The 23,603-nt window shown below is 36.7% G+C and overlaps 1 protein-coding gene across 1 annotated transcript in view; it reads left to right on the plus strand.

The window, feature by feature from the left end:
• MYO16 (myosin XVI) overlaps nt 1-23,603 on the plus strand; it is a 353,672-nt gene that overhangs the window by 151,841 nt on the left and 178,228 nt on the right. Inside the window, exons 6-7 of the mRNA XM_053935810.1 lie at nt 7,749-7,873; nt 11,653-11,778. Coding sequence (XP_053791785.1) covers nt 7,749-7,873; nt 11,653-11,778 — 251 coding nt within the window. The remainder of the gene's footprint in view (nt 1-7,748; nt 7,874-11,652; nt 11,779-23,603) is intronic.

Consider the following 23,603-nt stretch of genomic DNA (forward strand, 5'->3'; position numbering starts at 1 on the left):
ACCATCACAAGCAGCACATGGAAGTGGGGGAGTTGGTACATGGCAGTCTCCCTCTCTGCCCTTTTCTTCACACTTCTCCTCTGCTCCATTCTGGGTTTTTTTTCAGGTATGGAGCTCCTTTAGGAGTGTCTATCTGCTTTGCCATGGGTCACACTTGGCTGCCAGGTTCAGCTGTCTTGCTGAGGGTCTGCTAGAGTTGATAGGACAGCCCCTGTCTCTCCCCACACAACCCATCCCTACAGCCCCACAACTGCCAACACCCGGACAGTACAACTCCTTGTATGTTTCTCAATACTCTGGCACTTGTTGTGAGAATAAGATCAAAATAAAGATCCTCGTTGTGTGTGTCTTTCACTGGGATTATTTGTTTTTGCTTAAAAAGAATGAATGTGTACACCAAAATGTTTTAGTATTGAGGTTGTGGTAAAGAAACCCTTAAAGAGGTCTAGTAATCCAATGAGGGGACAAAAACCCTTAGAATTTCTTCAGTGCAGTCAAGAAAATAAAGGGATATAAATCAATATTATTTCAGAAAAATACTGGTCTAGACTTTAATATTTCAAACTATTTCACAGACATTAAGGAATTATTGCTAATATACTGCAATAAGAACTGATGAACTGACTAAAATGCCAACACATACAAATTGTAAGCACTAAAGATCAGCAATCTTCAGCTAAAATTAAATTCCCTAATATATTTTCTGTTTTAGAACCATATGCACCATGATTTTGATTTATGCTTACAAATTTTCTTTCAACAATATTGATGCAGTAGGTTGACAGAAAAATAGGCAATCAAAACAAAACAGCCTTGGGGTGGCTCAAAGTTTTTTCCCTTTGATTCTTGTTGATTGGGAACTACCTACCCATATGATTAGCACACACAAAAATGTCTATTTTCTGAAGAGAGCCTGATTAATTGATGGTAGGAGTTAGGTGTTAGTGTTGCCAGTGAAAACAAAGGAATAAATGAAATGTTTCAGTAGGTCCTTTCAAAAAATGAAGCACATGGAAAATGTGACACATTGGAAAATGTCATAGTTGAGAATGTTAATTTTCCTTTGGCCTTTGTGTTTTCTAATATAAGTGTGAATGAATTACCTTAATTTTTAATTTTTTATAGTTTTTGGGGGCCTTTGAAGTCTTAGATTTTTCTTAATATTTTTGTGCTTCCAGCATGTCACCCATAAGTTTCTGTCGAAGGGAAAACCTTTAAATTCACTGTGCAGACTTTTGACACTGAAATGAACATTTAAAATTATAGCCAGTAGTTTATGATCTAGTTTTCTAACAGATGCTAGAAGGAAAACAGGCTTTGCTAAGACTTGAAAAAAGGTTGTGAAGAACATCAGAAACTGGGGATGTCCTTTCAGTATCCTTTTAAACAACTTATCAAGAAATAATCTATTTCATTACCATCAGAACCATATTATCACTTTTTTTATAGAATTCCTAAAACTATAACCTTAATCAATCAAGATGGAAGAAATTGTCAGTGCCCACAGTGCATCCACAGGCCCTGTGACCTCTCCTCCACCCCTGCTCCCAGGGGTTTGGCTGCCTGAGCTCAAGGTCAGCTGTGGTGGCCTTGTGACCTGGGAGCTGTTGGATGGGAAGGAGCTAAGCTGAGAGGCAAAGCTGGGAGCAGCATTGTCATGATTTTTCACTCATCCTTTGTCTCTGGAGCCACATTTAGTCTTAAGTCCTTGCTTGAGGCAATCCTGTGCCCAGTCATGATTCTTGCTGACCCCAAACCTGGACCACTGACTTGATTCCTTGCTTCATCTGATTTACCTGGATTTGTCAGTGGAGGCTTTTCTGGCAATCAGAGAACTTCTGTTATCCCTGATTCCCATCACCAGACCTGCTCAATTTTGTTTTTTGGGTATTGTGGGACTGTGCCCTGGTCAGCAAGGATGGTGACCTGCCTGGCCTGTGCTCACCCTCCTTGCATGTGTTGGGTAGGCTGCGTTTATTGCTCTCTCACAAAAAAAAATGTTAACTATAACATATTAAAACCTTGCAGTAAAATCTGTAGTGTAGAAATACCATCTGTGATGATCTCATTTCAGACATGATATTTACCACAAGTAGCTGGAGACAGCGATATAATTATTTTTCTTCTGTGTTCAAGTATTAATATAACAAAATAATAAGCATGCAATATATATCCACAAATGAATGCATTAATATAAAGCCTTGAAATTGTGCCAGCTTTTTGAAATAAATTACAAAAATTATTTTTGTTTTCATGCAAGTTAAGAGACAGTTCACTTAACTAATTTTAGCTGAAAGGATCATCAATGTCCTTATTGTAGAAGAGAGAGGAATAAAAGCATGTTTACTAGAGTGGGAGAATTGTCACTCTGATATCTACACGAGGAGGAGGTGGGAACTTCACTTCTGATAGCATATTCAGACTAGAAACAGATAAACCTAATCAGCCCAGGAAGCCAACTGTGCCTTGGACTGCATCCAAAGCAGTGTGGGTAGCAGGTCAAGGGAGGTGGTTCTGCCCCACTACTCCACTCTGGTGAGGCCCCAGCGCTGCATCCAGCAGCAGCCTGGGTCCCCAGCACAGGAAGGACATGGAGCTGTTGAAACGAGTACAGAGGAGGCCACCAAGATAATTAGAGGGATAGAGAATCTCTCCCATGAGGAAAGGCTGAGAGAATTGTGCTTGTTCAGCTTGGAAAAGAGGAGGGTTTGCCATGACCTAGTTGCAGTCTTCCAGTACCTGAGGGGAACCTATAGGAAAGGTGGACAGAGACTGTTTACATGGGCATGTGACAGGACAGCAACAATCATTTTAAACTGAAAGAGAGTAGGTTTAGATTAGATGTTAGGGAGAAATTCCTTACTGTGAAGGTGGTGAGGCACAGAACAGGCTGCCAAGAGAAGCTTGGCAATGTGGATGCCCCATCCATGGGAGTACTCAAGGCCAGGTTGAATGGGACTCTGAGCAACGTGGCCTAGTGAAAGGTGTCTCTGCCCATTGCAGGGTGATTGAACTAGATGATTTTTAAGGCTTCTTCCAACCCAAGCCAATCTATGAAACTAAAGATGCTTCACTAAACATATGTAATGATATCTTTAAAGGCAGACAGGCAAAACCCTCCAGCAACAATCAGTCAGTACTGCTGCAGTGAGTTAGAGCTATAGGCCTCAGTAGTTTTACAAGTATACATTATTTTGAAGAATTTGAAAATATTGGCTTCCCTTCTCACATAGTAAATGTTGCTGGCACGGATCTGTTTATATGGTGACCTTTGAAAATCAGATTCTCGTAATGCCAAGTGATATGCACAAGGGCTATTGAACAATGTAATCTCACAAAAATAATGCTTTTTACAAAGATATCTAGTAAGCAGCCAGAAAAGTCTTTCTAAAAAATTAAGCAAATAAAATAATAGATACATCCAGATATTTCAAATAATTAAAATTACTGTTTAAAGAACTGTACTGTGATTTATTTTTTTTAACATGCCTATCCTATTCTATGCCACACAGAAGAAAAATACAAATTCTAAACTGTGGTATCCCCCGAATTATAGAAGGGCAAAAGAGGCTCATCATACATGGGGTGAAGAGCCTTGATGTATCTACAGCTCTGTGCAGGAAGGGCAGATATATAGATAAGAGTGAGAGAAGATGCAAGTATGAGAAGAGAGATCAGCTTCTCAAAGCCATTGCAAGTTTTTATCTACATTTGTGTTTGCAAGACAAGATGCTGTTGTCGATACCTCTCGATGCTGTTGTTGATACCTCTCCTTAAGAATGTTAAGCCCATTGGAGAATGAGACCTCCTGCATGCTACAGCAAGAGTGGCTGCTGGGGGTGTGTGCAATGGGTGTTTGCCAGAGGGCTTCAGGTTTTCCTTTGTCCCAGGAATGGGTGTTCCCCTTGCACACTTCTTTGTACTGGACATTTGTGAGGAAAACGTGTTTAATAGCAACCCTCAGTTCTGTTTGCCTTGTATTTCTTTATCAATGAAACTTTTGGAAAGTTACTTTTTCATTATTTATCTGAGGTTTTTCTCTTCCTTTTGGTTGACAGTTCTATAATCATATGCCACAGAAGGTGAGACAGCCAGAGCACATGGAATAGCCTTGTCAGGTGTTTTTCTTAAACAGTGAGAGATAATTTATTCTGTAGCTTTTAGGTTATGCTCCTGCCTGACATCAGTGCTGATACTTATCACCAAATGTGTGCCCTGTAGGGTCACTGATGTTTTAACTGTTCCTCCTCCATCTTATCTCCCGCAGAATTCATGAACATATAGCTTTTCTGATTTTACAGGGTATTTGGAGTGATTTTTGCATCATATGCTTTTTTTTTTTTTTTTTTTTTTTTTTACTTTCCAGTTTTTGAAATATGAATACATTCCCATAGTAGATGCCAATGTATTTTTCTTCCTCTTTTCATTCACGCTGGCTGTCGTCCCATTTCAGCTGAATATCTAAACCACATTTCCCCTTTGAAAAGCAACGTGAAGGTCACTCTTTGATTCAGGCAGTGAGAGTTACTTACTGTATGAGTAGCATTTTTTTGTTTCATCTAAATTCCTGGAAAGTATCACACTCTGGGGAGGGAGAGCAAACTCCCCAGAATTATGAACTTTATTAAAGGAAAGCACTTATTGACAAGGTCTCCTTGGTTGAGCCTCACAGAATGATACATGTGCATGCTTGATAAATCTACTTCTCAGCTCCCCACCAGAGAAATCTTTGCTTGAAGACTAATAGCTCCTGAGTTCTTGGAATTCAAAACTATGCTTCTAAGACTGAAACTTAGATTATTTTTGCATGTTTTCATTATATTTTTTAATTTAAAGGTAGAGAAATGGAAACTCTATTGTTTCTGTAGCATTTTCAAAACTGCTCTGGATATTTAAAATTGAAGTCTGTGAAACCATGTCACTTTGGTACCTCTCTTGCCATGCTGATTTACTTCTGTTTGTTTAGTGAAATATGTATCATTCATTTATACAACTATTAGTTTGAAGCCAGTAAAGCTGCCTTGAATAGGTTTCAGATTCACACAGACTGTGACTTTTGTTGCTCTGTGGCATGGTTTTTGTATTTTCTGTGAGCTCATGGCTGCATTACATTTATGATAGACAATAATTATTAGCAGCAATTAATGCAACTGAATGCTTTTCTTGATTTCCTCTTAAATATGAACAGAGTAAATCTTTCAATGACTAGGTTTTTTGTGGCCTCAGATAAGTCACACCAAGGTTCTATAAAAGGCAATTTACAGGAAGTAAGGATCAATATTTCACTGTTAATATAACAACGTACTGATATGTTAATTCTCTGACTATGCTGGGTGTAAGTCAGTAGTAAATTGCTAGAAAAGGCTGAGTGGACTCAGCTGGCCTCTGCCCTCAACACGTAGGCATTACTGTTATTTATGTTAAAAATTATGAAGGAAACAAACTCATAATAATTGTGTTTCACTCTCAGTTTTTTTTTTTATTTTTCATTTTTTCTTCTTGGGACAATCAGAAGCTGTATTTCTAATCTGTGGATTGTGAACTTAGTTTTCAGTTTTGAGTGTTTGAGGTATTCTCAGACAAAGAGGTAGTAAATTAATTTCCACCCATTTCCTCTCTACTTGAAACCCAAAACTTGTTCTAACTGTTTACCAGACATATCAAGAGAAATAAAAATTGACATAAGTTCTGTTAGCCGTACTTAAGCATGTCTGCCTTCATCAGATATAAAATCCTTCATCTTTTTTTAAACTTTAATCTTCCTTACCTGAGAACATTAGAAAAAACTTCATCTGAACCAGTGAAGTTTAATTTTGCTCAATCTTCGAGATTGAGTATTTAAAATGTAAAGTCAACACTGTAAATGATAAATTAATTTTGGATGTATTGCCCTTAGGTATTTGGGAGAGTTCTGTCACTGGGCAAGAGTGTTAAGCCATTCATTTACTGTTGCAAAAAGCAGGAAATGGATAGTAACAGAAAGAAAAAAAAAAAGATTTAATTTACATCATGTGGCATTGGTAGTCTGTAAATGTCATCAGGTAGTTTCAAATCATTATTTTGAAATGTGATGAAGGGATAAAACCTTTAGTTCTGACAAAAAAACATTGATTATTAGGACACACTGAGAACATTATGTGAAATTGGCATTGTGTTCTGGTCTAGCAACTTTCAGGTAGTAGGATGTTAAACACATTCTCCTTTGGGGACATTGTCTGATTTAATCGATCAGTACCATATATATACAGACACATATATGCAGACAAATAGATGCAGATATATGTAGATATATGTATGTGTTTGTCTAAATTACATTCACATGAACGATTACAGGGTGGATCCAGATACAAAAAGCATAATTTTATCCATCTCATATTTGTATATTTGTTTTACGTTTGGTGTTCTTCAGTATCATGTAGGTGACAGGTCTAAAAATAAGAGAATAGGAAGACAGTGCTCACACTGAACATTTCACTTCAGAGCTGAAACTCTTACAAGTGTTGCGGGCAACAGAACATAAAGCATATGTACAGTGGCATGTTGGGAAAAAATTGAATTCTTTGATGAACTACATGTTGTGCACCCATTTATACAAGGGTATAAATGTGTACCCATTTATACAGGGCAGATTAAAAATAAGAAACTCAAAATATGTTTTACCCTTAAACATGCTTCAATTGTTTTGGTAATGTAAAGAACTTCAAGAACTGTTGAAGGTAAAACATTGTTAAATACATATTAATTAAATTAATTTATAGTTTGTCATTTTTCAACTCAGTGACAAATGTAGAAGAGAAACAAAAAATCATTTTTTCATATGATTTTTTGCTATGTCATGGCCAGAATAGAATTTTTATACTCAAATTTCATTTTCTATATATGCATTTAAATAATATGGAACTAGAAGCAGAAGAATGAAGCCCCAGTAGTTTTGGTTATTTATTCCAATCAAGCCACAGCCAGTTGCTAATTTAACCACTTCTTACTTTTGTTGTATCCTGGTTCTTATTTTAAACCTCTTCAGACTGGAGACTATGCTTTCTTTTGGTTATAAACTGCCTTTTTTATCTTCTTTTTAATACTGTACTTTGACAATTGTTTCATTAGCAATGCTGACACAAGCAATCCCACACTCTTCATTCCTCTCATCCACTTCTAGTTGTTCCTACTGCCACACCACATTTCCTCTTGGTTTGTGGGACCTTGAAATGATCTTGGCTCAGCTGGAAAACTAATCCCAGTTAAAAATAACTCAGGCACATCAAAAAGTGTTGAGTTTTAATGTCATTTGCTTGACTTCACGATCTCTCAAGCAGTTCACGCACCAAATTTGAGGGACTGGTCTGGATACTGTGAAGCAGGCTGAAAGAATGCAACAACAAAAAAATTAAGTCCCAAACATTTGAGTGGCTTCCTTAGATTTTTTAATTATTTTCCCAGTCACAACTATTTCACACTTTCAGTGGGTTTCATGATATTTTAGCTGCTTTACCTGCAACTGCTCTTGCAGTCAGTAGGAGACCAGGGTGGTTTATTGGATATTGCTCACTGACTTAAATCATCTATGTATCCACTGATAAATATAGGAGTAGACTTTCTGGTAACTGTAGGTAAGTAAACACTCAAAAATATATACTAAAATCTATTTAAATGTTGATTAAGCTTTTAAAAACCCAGAACACAAAATCATATATCTGCTCTTTAGTGATGAATAAAATAGCAGAAGGTTTATCCTTTTCTTTTTCCAGGTGTAGAGCTGAATTCCTTACGCCAAATGAAGATTCAGAGAGCTATGACAATGCTTACAGACGTCCGACAGCTTATCTCAAGTGGAGGGAGCGTGAATCAAAAGAATGATGAAGGAGTTACCCTGGTGAGTGGCAACATGTAATCATCACCCGGGGAATATGCATGTGGTGCAACAAGTTCAGCATGTTTGCAAGGCAATTCTCTTAGGAAGGTTTTGGTTCTACCTGGTATTTTGAAAACAGATGTATGTCAATTCCATACATAATACAGATTTTAAAATAGGGTAGTGCAACATCTCAATGATGGCTTTTTTTCTCCTGGCCAACAAATATGAAACATAAAATTTAATAGCAAAAATATTAAAGCCATAGTTTAAAGCTGCAGGAAATACATGTGGTCTCTGACATTCTGTGTGAGAGGGGCTGAAACTTCACTCAATGATCCCTGGTTTTGGCTCGTATCCTCTAGCTGAGCCCTACTAAAACACTGTTTCCTGTAGCAATCCAATCTTGATTCAGTGTACTGAAGCATTCACCATATACATAGAAAAGTACTCCTACTCACAAATTTACATGTTATTTATAGTCACTGGGGTTTATTATACTTTTTTTTCCCTGCAAATAGATCTTCTATCCATTTGTTTTGTCAGGACTTCAATTTCTTCAGCTGTCAAATAATTCTAATTTCATGTGTATTTCCATAGCATGTCTGTGGAATGTTCCCTTTGCATATAAAATCTTCAACACCATTATCAATCAATCAATCAATCAATCATTCAATCAATGAATGGTAAATGAGCACCATTAATATATTGAATACATTTTGAAAAGTACCTTGGGTTTTTTCTGCAAATAGTGTACAAATATAATTAGAGCACTAATAATTATTGCTATCATTTCTACATTTACATTGAATTACATTGCCTGATACTGAATTAATTTACTAAATTATTCCATATTTTCATACCTGTGGAGTGTTTAAGCTATAACTGAAAAAGTGATCAGCCTCAGTACCTGGATTGAATCCAGCCACTGGCTGTCTATAGAAACTGAACGCTGTGACTTTTGGGGTGACAACTCCAAGGCAGTTAACTGTATTTAAAAACAGGAGGATAGCAGGGAAGGGTGGGAAGAAACAGCACAAGTTTTAGTTTATTTCATAAAAGCATTAAATTACCTTCTTTTATCTAAGCTGCTAAATCACATAGCTATTGTACTTCTATTGCTATTTTAGTCAGAATTGTCTGAGTTAAACTGAGTTATAAATTTAAATAAATCTTACTGTATAAAATTTTTCCTATAGTTAGCTGGAATAGTTGAAATACATTTCTGAAAGATGTTTAACAGAACTGCAAATACTGGGAGAAGAACACTGTAGATACTTTGGGGTTTTTGCTATTTTCTTAGTAGAATGTTGACAAAAGGGATACTTTTTGCATAAACAGTTTTTATGCTGAAATCTGATTTTTTCAAAAAATAGATAAAAAGTAGGCGATTTTGCTTTTCTTTGAGATTTCTATTATGTGAAACTTTTGTTTGACAAACTGGTGGAAAATACAGTATTTGTTAAACAACTACCTCTTTATTCATGGGTGTTGTATCAGCCAGTCTGTGATAGTTGTATGGACATCAGAGGGTTTTGAATAGTATTTTGTTCCTCTACATCTATCTGTACAAAAAAGACAAGTATCTCTGTTTTAAATCTCAAATCAATTTTGTTTGGATATATATATCTCTAAATCCATGTGTAAATTAAGATGAATCAAGCAAGAAATTATTGTTTTAAATATATAAATACACACATTCTCATTGACTCATAACACCTACATTTGTGCACATGCAATACCAACAAACGATTTTTTTTCTGCTGTATTCTCCTCTAATAGTTTTTCTTTAAAAGACTCCAGCCATAAAATATTTCCTAGGAGCTTTTTCACTGCTTGAAAATAGCACTTGTCAAGTTGATTCTGAATAGAAAATGTAATTTCTCCTGTTAAAACACACCCTCCCTCCACCGTGAAGCTATGTCAAATTACAGGAAAAATTTGAGAGTTTTCTACATTGGAAATCATAGCATGCAGAATCAAAGTTCTGCCCCCAGGAGAGTTTTGCACCCTTTCCAGGGGAAGATTTTGGATGAGTTTACTGTATTCCTTCCCTCTGCATCAATCATGTTCATAGTGAAAACTTTATGTATGCTCTGCATGTGCAGCTGAACCAGAAATAGCAGGTAAGGGAAATTATATCCCAAACTCTCATTTTAGTGTCTCCTATTCTTACAGTGACTTTGGAACTCCATAGTTGTAGTAGCAGGTTTATTGCAAGACCTTTTTATTGCCATTATCCATCCATTTCAATCACCAGAAAATCATCTTCTGCTAACTATGCTCCGAGGAGAAAAAGTCATGCAGTTGGGCTGTACAGTCTGGGGATATAGGGACCAACTACAATCTGACTTCTCAGTTTCTGCAATATTCCTATGCCCTATTCTTACTGACCATGAGTATTAAGTTCTTCTGACTGGGGATGATGAGTTATATTTTGCCAAATTCCAAATTCAGGCCTTGTCCCCCTTGTTCCTAGAAGCAAAGGGAATGATTGAAATCACAGCAGAGGACTATGAGAAAGGAAAGACCACTAAACCATAACCTGGATCAATCTCATCATATGAAATACATGCCTCAACAGATATTCACCACATATAAGAAACAATTTCCATCAAAACCTGCAAATTACATTTTTTTTTCCCTGATATAGGATTCCTTATTGGATTTTATTCTTCTATTTGATTATTATGAGAGAAAATAATTTTATTGCCCTATTATGTCTTTCCCTTATTCTCTGTTCACAAGACCTGTTTGGTATTATATTGTTTTTATATTTATTTTGCATATTTCCTATTTGTTTTAAATAAAACTACACATAGCTGTTAGGGTTTTTTATATTAAAAAAATCTCATCTTATAAATAACATATAGTGGAATTGATTGCTGATATAAATGCCAAACATGTACAGAGCCTTAAATAATAATACATTGCAAAAGATAATGTCGAGCTCCTCAAATCAACCATTAATAAAGATATTTTTAAATTTCTCTTTTTATTTTCTTGTCATTACAGTTTTCATACTTTATCACTCTTACAGTATTTGCTACTCAGAATGACAAGCCCTGAGCAAACACAGCTACCTTTGGAGTTATCCCTGTTTTAGCAGCAGGTTGTGCTACTTGACCTCCTGAGGTTACTGCTGACCTGAGTTTCTCTCACTCTGTTACTGCATTTCCCACCCTCCTTCTATTCTACTTTGACTCTTAAATGAAGTTTAGATATACAGAATATCAACTAAAATTGTTTAAATAATTACCAATTAAAATAATTAAGTATCTAAGGAAGAAATGCAAGTATAGAAAATAAAATCTTTGTGGTTCAAAACTGAAAAAGTATTTTTGTCACTAATTTTGTGCTGCAATGTCAATGTGCTTGGTTTGATTATGTGCTAATTAATTCATTTTGGAGTAGTGTCAGCTTAAATCTGGGATACTTGAACTGATACAAAAGAAAGTTAGTTCTAGGCTCAAAGAGAGCCCAAGCTCTGTTGAAATCTATGATTTTACCTTGGCTAATGGAGTCTTGAATGTGTTTGAAAGCATGTTCTCTTGAACATATATATGAAAAGTGATAGACTAGATTGTTGAGTACCTCACAAAAAGCTAGAATTATTTTTTTCAGGTGTTATCTTGTTTATAAATGCTAAAAAAGATTTTGCAGTGGTTTTCGAGCCTGTCGTAATCACATTTGCATTTTGTGGTTGCTGTAACTGTGATTTAGTAAAGACATGAAGTACTACACCATGGATGAGTTCTTTAAATTATTAACATATGCAAAAATTAACTTTTATATTACAGCTGCATGTGGCCTGTGCTAATGGATACAAGAATGTTGCATCTCTGATACTAGATCATGAGGCTGATCTCAATGTAGTGGATAATCAGTACTGGACACCCCTACATTTGGCTGCAAAGTATGGACAGGTAAAGCATGATTTTTCACCTGCTTCTCTTTCCTTTATTGTAGTCTTCTGTAGCGATAGCAAATGCTTTCAAGTCTGAGAGACTATTCTTACTTTAATGCAAAAAACTGCCTCATTCCTGTAGTACAGATTGGCATCTCAGATAACAGAGAATGAGCTTTGTAAAGGTATTAACCCAGTACAGCTCAATCTACCACCAGCAGCAGTTTGTCTACAGCAAAAACTAGGTTTGCACTGACATTTGAAAGGAAGACAAAATAAACACTCTGTCTGTTATTTTTTTACAATCTAATATCAAAGTTTATTTCATTTTTTGCTGTGTGGATTTCTGTGAATAAATTTCCAGGATTCATCTAGCAGCTGTATTCAAAGTTTTCCAGTCATTGAGGTATGGAAGTGTGTCCTGGGTTTGTAATTTAGAGGCCATGCCTAAACATGACTTGTCCCTCTTAATACTTTTCCAGTTTTCAGTTTTCTTACCTTTTCAATGCTCCTTCATCCTCAGTCTCCCTAGACATGTTCAGTGAGTCTTTGTTACAGTTTGACCACTTTAGGAGAGTTCTTCACAGCTCTCTACCCACCTCAGGGCATACAAATCACCACTTACCCATAGGTGTCTGCTAAAAATCTCTGGGATACATCTTAGCACAGACTTCAGAAAATAAATAATACACTTTACAACAAGAAAACAGCAAAAAATGTAGCAAAAGTTATAGTAAAATAGTAAAAGTAGATGTGTTTATTTAGATGAGTTTGTTCTGCTGGGTAATAGATTTCTCCTACTGAGATACCCCATGCCTGCTCTTTTATAGAGTGTCAAAGATATGCATATTTTCATAACAGATTAAGTAATTTAGTTATATATATATATATATATATATATATATATATATATATATATACATATATATGGCCTGAAGTGTCTCCTCAACAACTTCAGGTAATGTAAATTTACAGAGAAAAATTTCACACAGAGATATACTGAACCAAAGGTTTGTTAGCCAGTGAGGTATCAGGGGTCTTTTGAATTTACTGTAGATTTAATTTTCTCATCCTGTCTTATCCTATGCCGTTCTGTAATTCTGCTACAGTTCTACTAATCTCACTTATCCCTCTGCACTCACTCTGTCTATCTTCAGACTTCAGTAGGGCAGGAAAGCTCTTACTCAGAAGTAAGGGATAGCAGTGATGCAGTCTTGAGCTTCTTGTTCCTAATTTCAGGATGGCTTACAAGTTAGGGCTTTGTACTGCCACAATGTGGTTGTTGTACTACAGCTGTCCATTTCTTCTACTGTAAAGCTAAACCCAAGTTTAATTCAAGAGGACTTTAAAGAAGTCACTTGAAAGGGCTGGGAAAGGACTTACCTTTCCTTATATATGTGTATCATGCATATGTTTGCAACACTAACTCTGGATGACTTGAAATACTCTTTTTCTTATGAAGATAGGTATTTTTCTTTTAGAAACAGGCCTGTACATGTAAAGTTTGTAGTTGAAAGTGGCTAATGGAAAAAATGTCTTTCCTATAGAAGAATTCTAAGAGGACAGATTGCTATTTTTGAAATGATCCTTCTTGTTGGCACTTTTGTTGGATTGCATCTCCCTTATGTCCCAGATGACAATTCTTACTATTTCAGGAGTTTTCAGTGAGGAGTAAGGGACCAGCTGCTCTAGTCTCTATACAACCAGCATGGGTACGCACAGACAAAGGCCATGAAGAAACATTGTATTCTTCTTCATTAAAATTAGCTAAATACAGACTAAATATTTTCCCTCTGTAGTGTTAGTAAATAACAAAGTTTAGAAATATCCTGTTATCACTATATATATTTTCTCAATGTTATTAAGCAGATTAATACAGCTTTTCTGTGATTCTGTTTGTAAGAAACAAGTAAATAATTTAAATTCCATTATTAAAGGGATTTATTACATATCTTCTACTTCTTTCTGGTAACTACACCATCAGGGTGTTTTTAAAATTTCCTTTCTTATGATGATAATTTTGAAATATCTTTTAGCCTTAGAATGAATTCTCATGCATACCATATTTATAATTCCATTTGAGTAATTAATTATAGACTAATATGAGCATTGTTCCTATTTTGGGTAAAAGTAATTTGGCAGAAAGGAAATAACCTTAGACAAGACATGAATTGGATAGTGTCTTTTAAAGTAAAATATATTTATGAGGAAATGGTTATTTTTTAGCCAAAAATTTTAATGTTCCCTGAAAAAGCAATTAATATAAATTCTGGACTTGATCCCTTACAGTTTCACACTCCTCTAACACGTACTTGTGGCATATTTTTTTAAAAAGTCACACTTAAAAAACTTGCTAGAGTGATAAATATCTTGTACTGGAAGACTCTCATAAAGTTTATTTTGTTTTAGTTTGCTGTCTTTTTAAGTTCTTGGGAGGATTTCTTTCCTTTCAGAAATGTATTTGAACACCAAAATAATCTTTACTTGTTTTATGGCTTGTCTAATAAGCAACGATCCTTTAATGAGTGGTCACAGAAATTTCAGAAAACCTGTTGTAAACTATTGTCATTGAATAATTTTCTAGCACTGGTGCTGCACTACCTGCAACCAAACCCCATCCAATATTGGAATAATATTACATTCCAGGAGTCTTAAGGACTGATAGTTTTTCCTGTTTATAAAATAGCTGCAGATGTATTTTTCATGTGGAGAAACATCCCACCTTAATAAAATGCTATTAAATTAGTTATACAAATTACAGATTTAGTTTTTGAGCTATTTTATGGTACATACCTTACATACATATATTTTACATATCACAAAAAAAAAAAAGTTGTGATATGAAGAAAGTGTTACTCTATTTTAGAGTAACATCCAGACTAAATTGAAGCACTTCAGCTCTCTACATATATTATTCTATATTTGTAAATAGACAAAATGGGAAAAAACCCATACATTTGGCTATTTGTAAGAGCATAGCAATAATAGAGATAGTACTAATTTACATTTCCTGGAGAAAAAAAAAAAAGAAGACAAAAAAACCCCCAAAGAACTGTGTAAGTTTTAAATTTATAGTGAGGAAATTTAATTTGCTTCTGCACAGGAGGAAAGTTGTAAAGAATAAAGGCACTGTAAGCTTCTTGTTACAAATCTCAAGTTGTGAATGAAGTGGATTATAAAACTCTTCCTGCTCCATCTTCTAGAGTAATTTATATGAAAAATTACTGGTGAAAGATACATCAATCTGAGTGAACTAATAATGTGAAAGACATTGCATCCACACCTTATAATAAACCTGGCTGTAGAGATTCCTTGGTAATGGCAAATCCATTTTTATTTCGGATGGGGTTCTTCTCAACCAAATTTAGCCGACTAAACTTAAGGACAAAGTCAAAGCTTTTTCTTGTCTACTGGGAAGAATCACCTCTAGAAGACAACTCAGAGAATTCTAGGGGATGCATTTAAAACAGGGGAGATGATTCATTGCTTATAGGTCTGAACCTCCTTGGTTATAGAAATCATGGGCAACTAGCATATGTCAGAAGTGTAATCTGAATAGTTTTAAATCTTTCATGAGGAATCCAGATCAAAGTGTGGGGCTAAAGGATGAGGCAACTGCCCACTGGTGTTCTGGATGCCCCCAGTCATCATTAAGGGGGCATGGAGTTGATGCCTTATATTTAGAAAATATAAAGTTGTACAGAGGGAATCCTAGAAGAGGAGTAGAATTAGATACTTAAAACAAAACCAATCTTATCACAAGCAAAATGTAGCAGAATGCTGTTGTATTGTTTCCAGAGAGGGAATGAATAAGAGTTTTAAGTGTCAGTATGTATTACCTGATGTTGAAAAAAAAATAGTATCTGTGTCTATCTTTACAAATATTTGTAAAGAAAACCAGTTTAATGGATAAATTTACCATGTAAAAGCATTATTAGTCTGAATATTAAAACAGAGCATGGATGAATAATAAATGAATTGTCCTGTGACAGAATGATCCAGAGATCATCCAGAGTAGAATATTTTTCTTGCATAGGGGTACAGGATATTGCTGGAGAGTTTGAGGCTTGTGTACAGGATATGGCTACTGAGTACAGAATAGGACAGCTGAGACTACTGCCTGAAGGTCAGTCTCTGTAAGACAAGAATCTGCTTTACAGAAACAGATTACATTATTACTGAGTGTAATAGACTGTTAATTAAAATAATACCAGTCTGCAAACATTAAAAAATAGATCAATTTTTAAACAATGTTATTCTGAGTTCCTAGAACTGCTGTAATTTCCTCCCTTCTGCCCCCAATAAGTATTAAGGCTAAAGGCAATTTTGTGTTTTTAATGCATATTAACATTATATCCAAAAAATTGATATTATTGAGGTATTAAGATCATAGTTGCTTACCTTAATCATTTTACCCTAATAAAATGATAGAAAATAACACACACCCAAATTTGCACCTGTGACACACAAAAACCTCTGCAAAATAAGATTATCAAGCCAACAAAGATAGCCTCAAGAAATTAGAATATGTCAGGGTTGCCTATGTAAATTTAACAGGGCCTTTTGGACCTTGACATGTTTAACCCTGTTTTTGATGGCAGCTGGAACTGCTCTGTGTCCCTCTCACGCAGCAGGGGCAGTGCTGGTGTATTTGTGGTTGCTGTCTGTGCACACCAGCGCAGGGCACACGTCGTCATCGCTTGGGTACCACCCTGCCCGTGCTGGCACTGGTGCCAGCTGCAGAAGGGCAACTTGTGTTTCTCAGGCTGGCCCCTTAATTTGAATTTACTTTGTGGACAGCTAGCAATCTGGCACTGGTAGTGCTGTCCCTGCTGGACGTCTTCCAGCTGCTGTGATCAGGAGAGCGCATACTCGCCCTCCCCATTGTGGGAATAGGCTGCAGCTCTGACATTTGCCTTGGGTACTTTGGCACAATTCCCAGGCACAAGCTGTTTCTTTGCTGTTTATCACAGAAATGTCACCTTTCAAACAGCTATCAGAGACATGCAGGTCAGAGCTGACTCTGCAGTAGCTTAAACACTACCTCTCCCAAAATTTCATCCTTGGGGGATGATGCCTATGTCTAAACTGTTAAATCACTAAATAAAAGAGGACTAGGGATTAAGCCAGGCAACAGCCTGGCTCACATTCATATTGTTTAAAGCTAGGTTCCTCTATAGGAGATTAGTCATGTTTGTAGAGAGCTGGTTGGAGTGGTCCAAAGGAGAGTCAGGGGGAGAGCTAACAGTTAAGCAGTGTGGATTATAAGGGATACTTAAGCTTGCTTCAATGCACTCTCCTACTTAGTAAGACAGATTTAGCCTCTGGCTTTGAGGTTTAAAGGGCTTCATGATGTCAAAAAAAAAAAAAAAGACAGGACATTTTTTCAACTGCTGACTGAATCTCTGCAAGAGTAACTCCTGTACTAGAAAGGATTTCTTCCAATATAAATTGGAAATATTCCACCTAAATAAAAAAAAACATTATAGATATCATCAGGCCTACCTCATGTTTCTTAGCAATTTATATAATTCCTGTGTCATTTTCAAATTGTCATTCTCTAAGTATATTCTCCCTTACACACATTTGGTTGATCTGGATCATACCCCTCTGATTCATCAGTTCATCAAAACACAACATTTATTTCAGATTGTAAAAGGGACTCTGCTCCTTGATTAAATTCAGATTATATACCCTCTTACTATAGGAACTAATTTGCTCATCATTACCAAAACAGATTAGCACTCAACCATGACCTTTTTTTTCTTCAAGTGCATGTTGCACTCGAAACAAACAAACAAAAAAATTCACATCTGTTGCTCGAATTTGCTTCAGTGTAGATGGATATATGAACTCATTGTGGGAGATGATACTTAATCTCATGAAGTTTGGCCATTGCCACAGGAGTTCCTTTGAATGCAGTTTCTGAACTTCTGCAACCACACTCCACAAATGCTTTCAGTGAGAAAAGCCTAAAGAAGGGGGTGTTTTTTTAGTGTTTCAAAAAGAATAGATTATAGTCACACAAGGAATAAATATTGTCCCTGTCAAGTAGTTGGAGACTTTAATTTATGGTCAGAAAATCCTCTAGAGCATCCAGACATATCTCAATACATTTTATCCAGACATATCTCACTCTTTTTTCTTGAGTATTTTTGTTCATATTTGGCATATCTGATTGTACTCAGGTAGAAGAGCTGTATTTCCCTTCAGATCAAATTACACTGAGTTTCCTTAAACAGAGAGTTCGCTTTAGGATTTTTGCTTGTGATATCTTTTTTTCACTCCCAATATATTCACAAGATTTCTATAGATGATTCAAATGCTAATTGTGGGCTGAGAGCATAAGGAATCTGAGATTCACACAATACCAAATGATAACAAATGAATTTGAATTTCATATACAGACTAAGAAAAATCTCAATTTACAAAATTACTATAAAATTCTCAGTGTTTACGTGTGTGTTTTTAAAGCTGAGGTGTGCACAGTCTACACTGTATACTCGGTTATTGCAGGATCTCTCAGATCGATATAAATTTTATTTTCCTTAAAATACTGTTTATAGTGACTTTCATATATGAGAGGCAAGAATGAAAAAAGATGTCTAACAAGGTTTTTCAGGCACAAACTTTGAGAAGTGGAAGATTTCTGATCTCTGTAATATAAATATATAACTTGTAGAACCATAAATTACAAGCATCTTTAATCACAAGATCACATATTTTCCCTGATTTATTTTATTTTTCTCTGTCACATTTCCTGGTGGAATGAAAAATAGAAATGTAGGTTATCAGTCCTCAAGTAAAGACTGATGCAGTTTTTACATCAGCTGTAGAAAACCATTTACATGACCTTTGTCACTTGCTTTAACAGCTGAAAACAGCATTAGGCTTCCCTTTTTTTGCTGGAACTGTTCCAGAGGTTAAAGAAGCGTCTTCTTAAACCATCTAGGTTAAACTTGCTGACTGCAGAAAGGTAGTGGTGACACTTGGGGAGCTTGGGTTCCATTCCAGGCTCTGTGCCTGAACAGACGCAGTATTTACGGTTCATTCCTCCCACACATAGCCTGATTTGTCCCATTGCCTCCAGTCTGTTCCATTCTTGTCCTTATTCCATTGCCTTATTGTCCGATTCATTTGCCTGGCTTCATGTCCTTTCCTGACACGTTTTCTCTGAATCATGATGCCTTGCACAGTCAGCTTCTGCCCCTCCTTCTTTTCCCGGTTCTCATCCAAGCTTTCATTTTTTTTCTACTTTGACTCCATGCCAACCTTCCTGCCCTTCTGTCCCACTTGCTTACAGTCCTGATCTCCCTTGTTCAATCTCAGTGGTTTTTTCCTCACATGTCACTTTCTTCTTTCATTTTTCTGATTAGTCTGACTCTACCTACATCCTGGCTCCTTGCCACATTTCTCTTCTTCCCTTTCACTTCATTTATTTCATGCTGTTAGTTCCAGATTCCAGCTTTTTATCTATGCCTTCTTCCATTCCACATGCTCCCCCTCAATGCTTTCTACCTGCTGCTAGTCTTATTCCCACAACCTACTTTTCCTGATCTGTTCCACTTTGCTGACCACAGTTGGTTTTGGTCCCCTTTTCTCTGCACTCAAATAGAAAATTAAAAAATCTTCCTAATCTATATTGTATTAAGAATGGAGATCTGTAATTAGTTTCAGACATAATTTCCTGTGTTTAGAGTGGTACCGTGGATCAGATTTGCAATTGCAGAGGAAATACTATTTAGCCTTTTGAACACTATTGCTCTTTTTTAGGGCTTTACCTATGAATTTTTTTCTGTAAGGGACACACAGTTATCTAAGGCATACTATTATGTAATGGAGAACAAATACATGATTTTAGAAGCTCAGCTCACAAAACTCTAATGGCTTAATAGTTACCTTACTCCCTAATGTTGGGAGTCTCTGTCTTGGAATTTGTTTCACTCCCCAGGAGTAAGGTTCCTAACCTATATTTTTCTTTTTTATGTCCTTGATGCTTGGTAAAGTGCCTATTATCACCCTATTTAATTAGTTAAATAGTCTCCAGTGTTATTCTAAAGAGTTATATTGTTCCATGACTTATCTGATCTTATTTATTCGATCTATGGAATATATGGTTAGCATTAAACTACAGAACTTCTGTCAAAGAAGCTTAGTAATTACAATAACAGTACTAATAAAAATGGAAACTGATTTTTTATTCTTTTTATTGCAAATCTTTTGAACATCCAACTGTATATTCAAATAAAGCAGCTGTTGCTGGTTCTGTTAACATGTAGACCTAAAGTAGGCTGTACTAGCAAAAGAGGGCTCCCTGATTTATCCATTAGAATAAAAAAAAACTGTTTTACAAGCATTGGGTAGCTGATTTTTTTCAAAGTTTTGAAACATGGCTAAGTTTTGATGATTTTCCAAGCAGACAACAACAACAAAAAAATATTCTCAGGCTATGGAATTCATCTTCTACCTAATAAAAGTCTTCAAATCATACAATCACTGGAGCTCACAAGGACAAGTAAAATATTTTTCCACAGCTGGCTACCAGAAGTGCTTCATTTTTGGTTGCTTTATTTTTCTGTCTAATTAATAAAGAAAAAGACAAACAAACAAAAACAAAAAACAAACAAACAAACAAAACCCCAAAAAACAAAACAAAACAAAAACCCTGAAAAATCATAAGCATTCACAGGCAGCAGTCCTAGCAAACTGCCTAACAAAAATCACACAAGTAAACATGCACTTTTTTTTAACTCAGTCAGTTAAATTTTACTTATATGAGCAATAGAAAACTGGTCCTTATGAGTGCAGAGATAGGTCATCTTACTCAGTGGTGAAGACTGCAGATTATAATGGTGTAATCAGTGATATTTCTTGTGTTCTGTCTAGAGGTTTTGCTGTGTTTTGTGAACATATACCTTAGATATGTTTGGTGATTTTACTGTATTTCACACAATAGTGTGAGACTGATGGACAAAAATAATACTGATTTTGATTTAAGATTGCTGTTCCACTAGTTTCTTATTGTACATCTGTCTCACTGTGGATGAGCACATGATGGGGACCATATCCAGTAAAAATGATGGGACAATATCCGGTGCTAAAATGAGAAGTGTCAGCAGGTAGAACAAAATTGCCAGAAGAAGGTGCTGAGGACTCAGCCTGAGAGAACTGAGGAGTGGATATGAAAAAGTGTCTGGGGAATTAAAAATGGAGAAGGACGTTAGGAGCCAAAAGGTTGATGGTGAACCAGGTCCCTTAGATATTACAGAATATGTCCAATGTTGAAACAGACAGAGTGGAGTGGAGAAGTGGAGAGAAATTTTGATGATGGTAGGGAAGAAGATGAAAGACTGAAGGAATTTACTGTTGGGGATTCATACAAATTGGAACATGCATATTCATTGCTGTGCAAAACAGCACATGAGGACATTTGCATAAAACCTCCTGCAAAGAACCTCCTGAAAGCTTTCTGAATTTAGGTCTTAAGCAGGTATCCCTCTGATGATAAAGAAAAGAGAATAAATGATCTGAGTTAGTGGCTCTGGGATTACTACTTGGATAATAAGAGCTAAAAGCTCAGGCAGAGCCAGCAGTTTATCCTTTGCAGGTGCTCATACACATCTAATGTCCATGGCTTCAGAGGAAAATATCTGACCAGACAAGAGAGGAAGGAAGACACTTCTCAGGAATACTGCTTCTTCTCTACAGCTAATTAATTACTAGTAAAAAATAGCATGGTTTGAGAGCAGTTTGGAGATGCCTTGGCAGGCTCAAGTGCATGGGGAGATTCTTCAGGAATCTCTGTTACACCTTCATGTCCCATATTTCCTTCTCTGTCACTGCAGTTACATGTCTGTGGCAAGAGGCCTTGCAATCTTGCCAACAATCGTGCTCCTGAGCCTTTGTTTTATGAAACTCAGCATTTTTTTTGTTTTATTTTGTTTTTATTTTGTTTGCTTGTTTGTTTGTTGGGTTTTTTGTTTGTTTGTTTTGTTTTTGTGGGTTTTTTTTTTTTTTTTTTTTTTTTTTTAGATAGCATTTAATGCATGGTAAAACTTAGCCTCTTTTTCAGTACAGGGAAATTGTATATCACAGAAGGGATAAGATTGGAAGGGACCACAGTGCATCATATGGTTCAACCCCCCTGCTCAAGCAGGATCATCCCAGAACACAGGGCACAGGATTATGTCCAGACAGTTCTTGAATATCTCCAGTGAGGAAAACTCCATAACCACTGTGAGTGATTGCTTCCAGTGCATGGTCACCTGAATTTAAAGAAGTTATTCCTCATGTTCAGGTGAAACTTCTTGTGAATAATTTTCTGCCCATTGCTTCTTGTCTTGTTGCTCAGAACCATGGAGCAGAGCCTGGCTCCATCCTCTTGACACCCTCCCTTCAGATACTGACAGAGATTGATGTGGTCCCCTCCCAGTCTTCTCATCTCCAGACTGAACAGGCCCAACTCCCTCAATCCATCTGTGCAAGGGAGATGCCTCAGTACCCTACTGCCCTGTCACTAGGCACCACTGAAAAGAGCTTGTCTCTGTCATCTTTATACCCTCCCTTCAGGTATTTACCCACATGGATAAGATTCCCCTGAACCTTTGTTTCTTCAGGTTGGATAATTCCAGCTCTTCCGGTTTTTCCTCATATGTGAGGTGCTCCAGTCTCTTAATTATCTTAATGGCCTTTTGCTAGACTCTTCCATGTCACTTTTGTATTAAGAAGTTCAGAAATGGGCCCAGAACTGCAGGTGTGACCTCATCTGTGCTGAGTAGTGAGGAAGGTTCACCACAGGTCAAGTATGGGCAACACTCTTCCTAAATGCTGTTCAGGGAACCATTTGCTTCCTGCCTAGCTAAAACACATTGCTCACTCATGTGCAGCAAGATATTTACCAGAAACCCCAGATCCTTTTCTGCAAAGCTCCTTTCCAGTTGGGTAGCCCTCAGCATGTACTGGTGCCTGGAGTTGTTCTTTTGCACTTGGCCATGTTGAGCTTCATGAGGTTCTTATCTGCCCATTTCTCTGGTCTGTTGAGGTCCCTCAGGATGGCAGCACAACCCTCTTGCATATCAGCCACTCCCCACATTTAGTGCCAACAGAGAACTTTGCCCCATCAACCAGATCTTTAACGGGGATGTGAAACAGGCCCCATTACTGTTCCCTGGGGTGCTGGTTACTGGCCTCCACCTAGTCTGCTGGCCACTCATCAGCAGCCTCTGGGCCCAGCCATTGGGCCATTTTTCAGTTCATCTGAGTGGTGGAATCAACTGTGTCTCTTCGGCAAGCATCACATCAGAACAGGTGGTGAATGGATGTTCACATTCTAGCTTCACCAATATTTTCAAGGCTTCCTCATTAGTATAAGGAGCAGCCTCAAAAAAGTACAGAAATAGGTATCTTAAAATGTGATGGCCAAAGTCTCAGTCCCATGTGCAGTGGGAACTGAAGCCAGAATGGTGCATGAATGGGAATACATAAATGGTGGAGAATCTCTGAAGTCCTTTGAAAATGAGGGCAAGGATCTTCTGGCCTGGGGAGAAAAGAAGGAGCCAGGGGAACCTGAAAGGTGGGACTTTCAGATTAAAGCGTGAGAGAGGAAAATATTCTTTGCAGTAGCATTCTCAACAAACAGAGGATAAGATATCCAGTAAGAGATGTCACAGAAATATAGAAATATTGCAATTTGAGCAGAATACCAGGAAAAGAGAGATAGCCATGCTTTATGAATACAGAAAAGGTAATTAATTTTGTATTTTGGGAAGGAGGATATTCAGAGATAAGATCTAAAAGGAGAAAATTAAGGTCTGAGATGTTTCCTGGTGTTCTTTTTAAAGGTAC

This window comes from Vidua chalybeata, chromosome 2 (assembly GCF_026979565.1).
Source record: "Vidua chalybeata isolate OUT-0048 chromosome 2, bVidCha1 merged haplotype, whole genome shotgun sequence".
NCBI classification, from domain to species: Eukaryota; Metazoa; Chordata; class Aves; order Passeriformes; family Viduidae; genus Vidua; species Vidua chalybeata.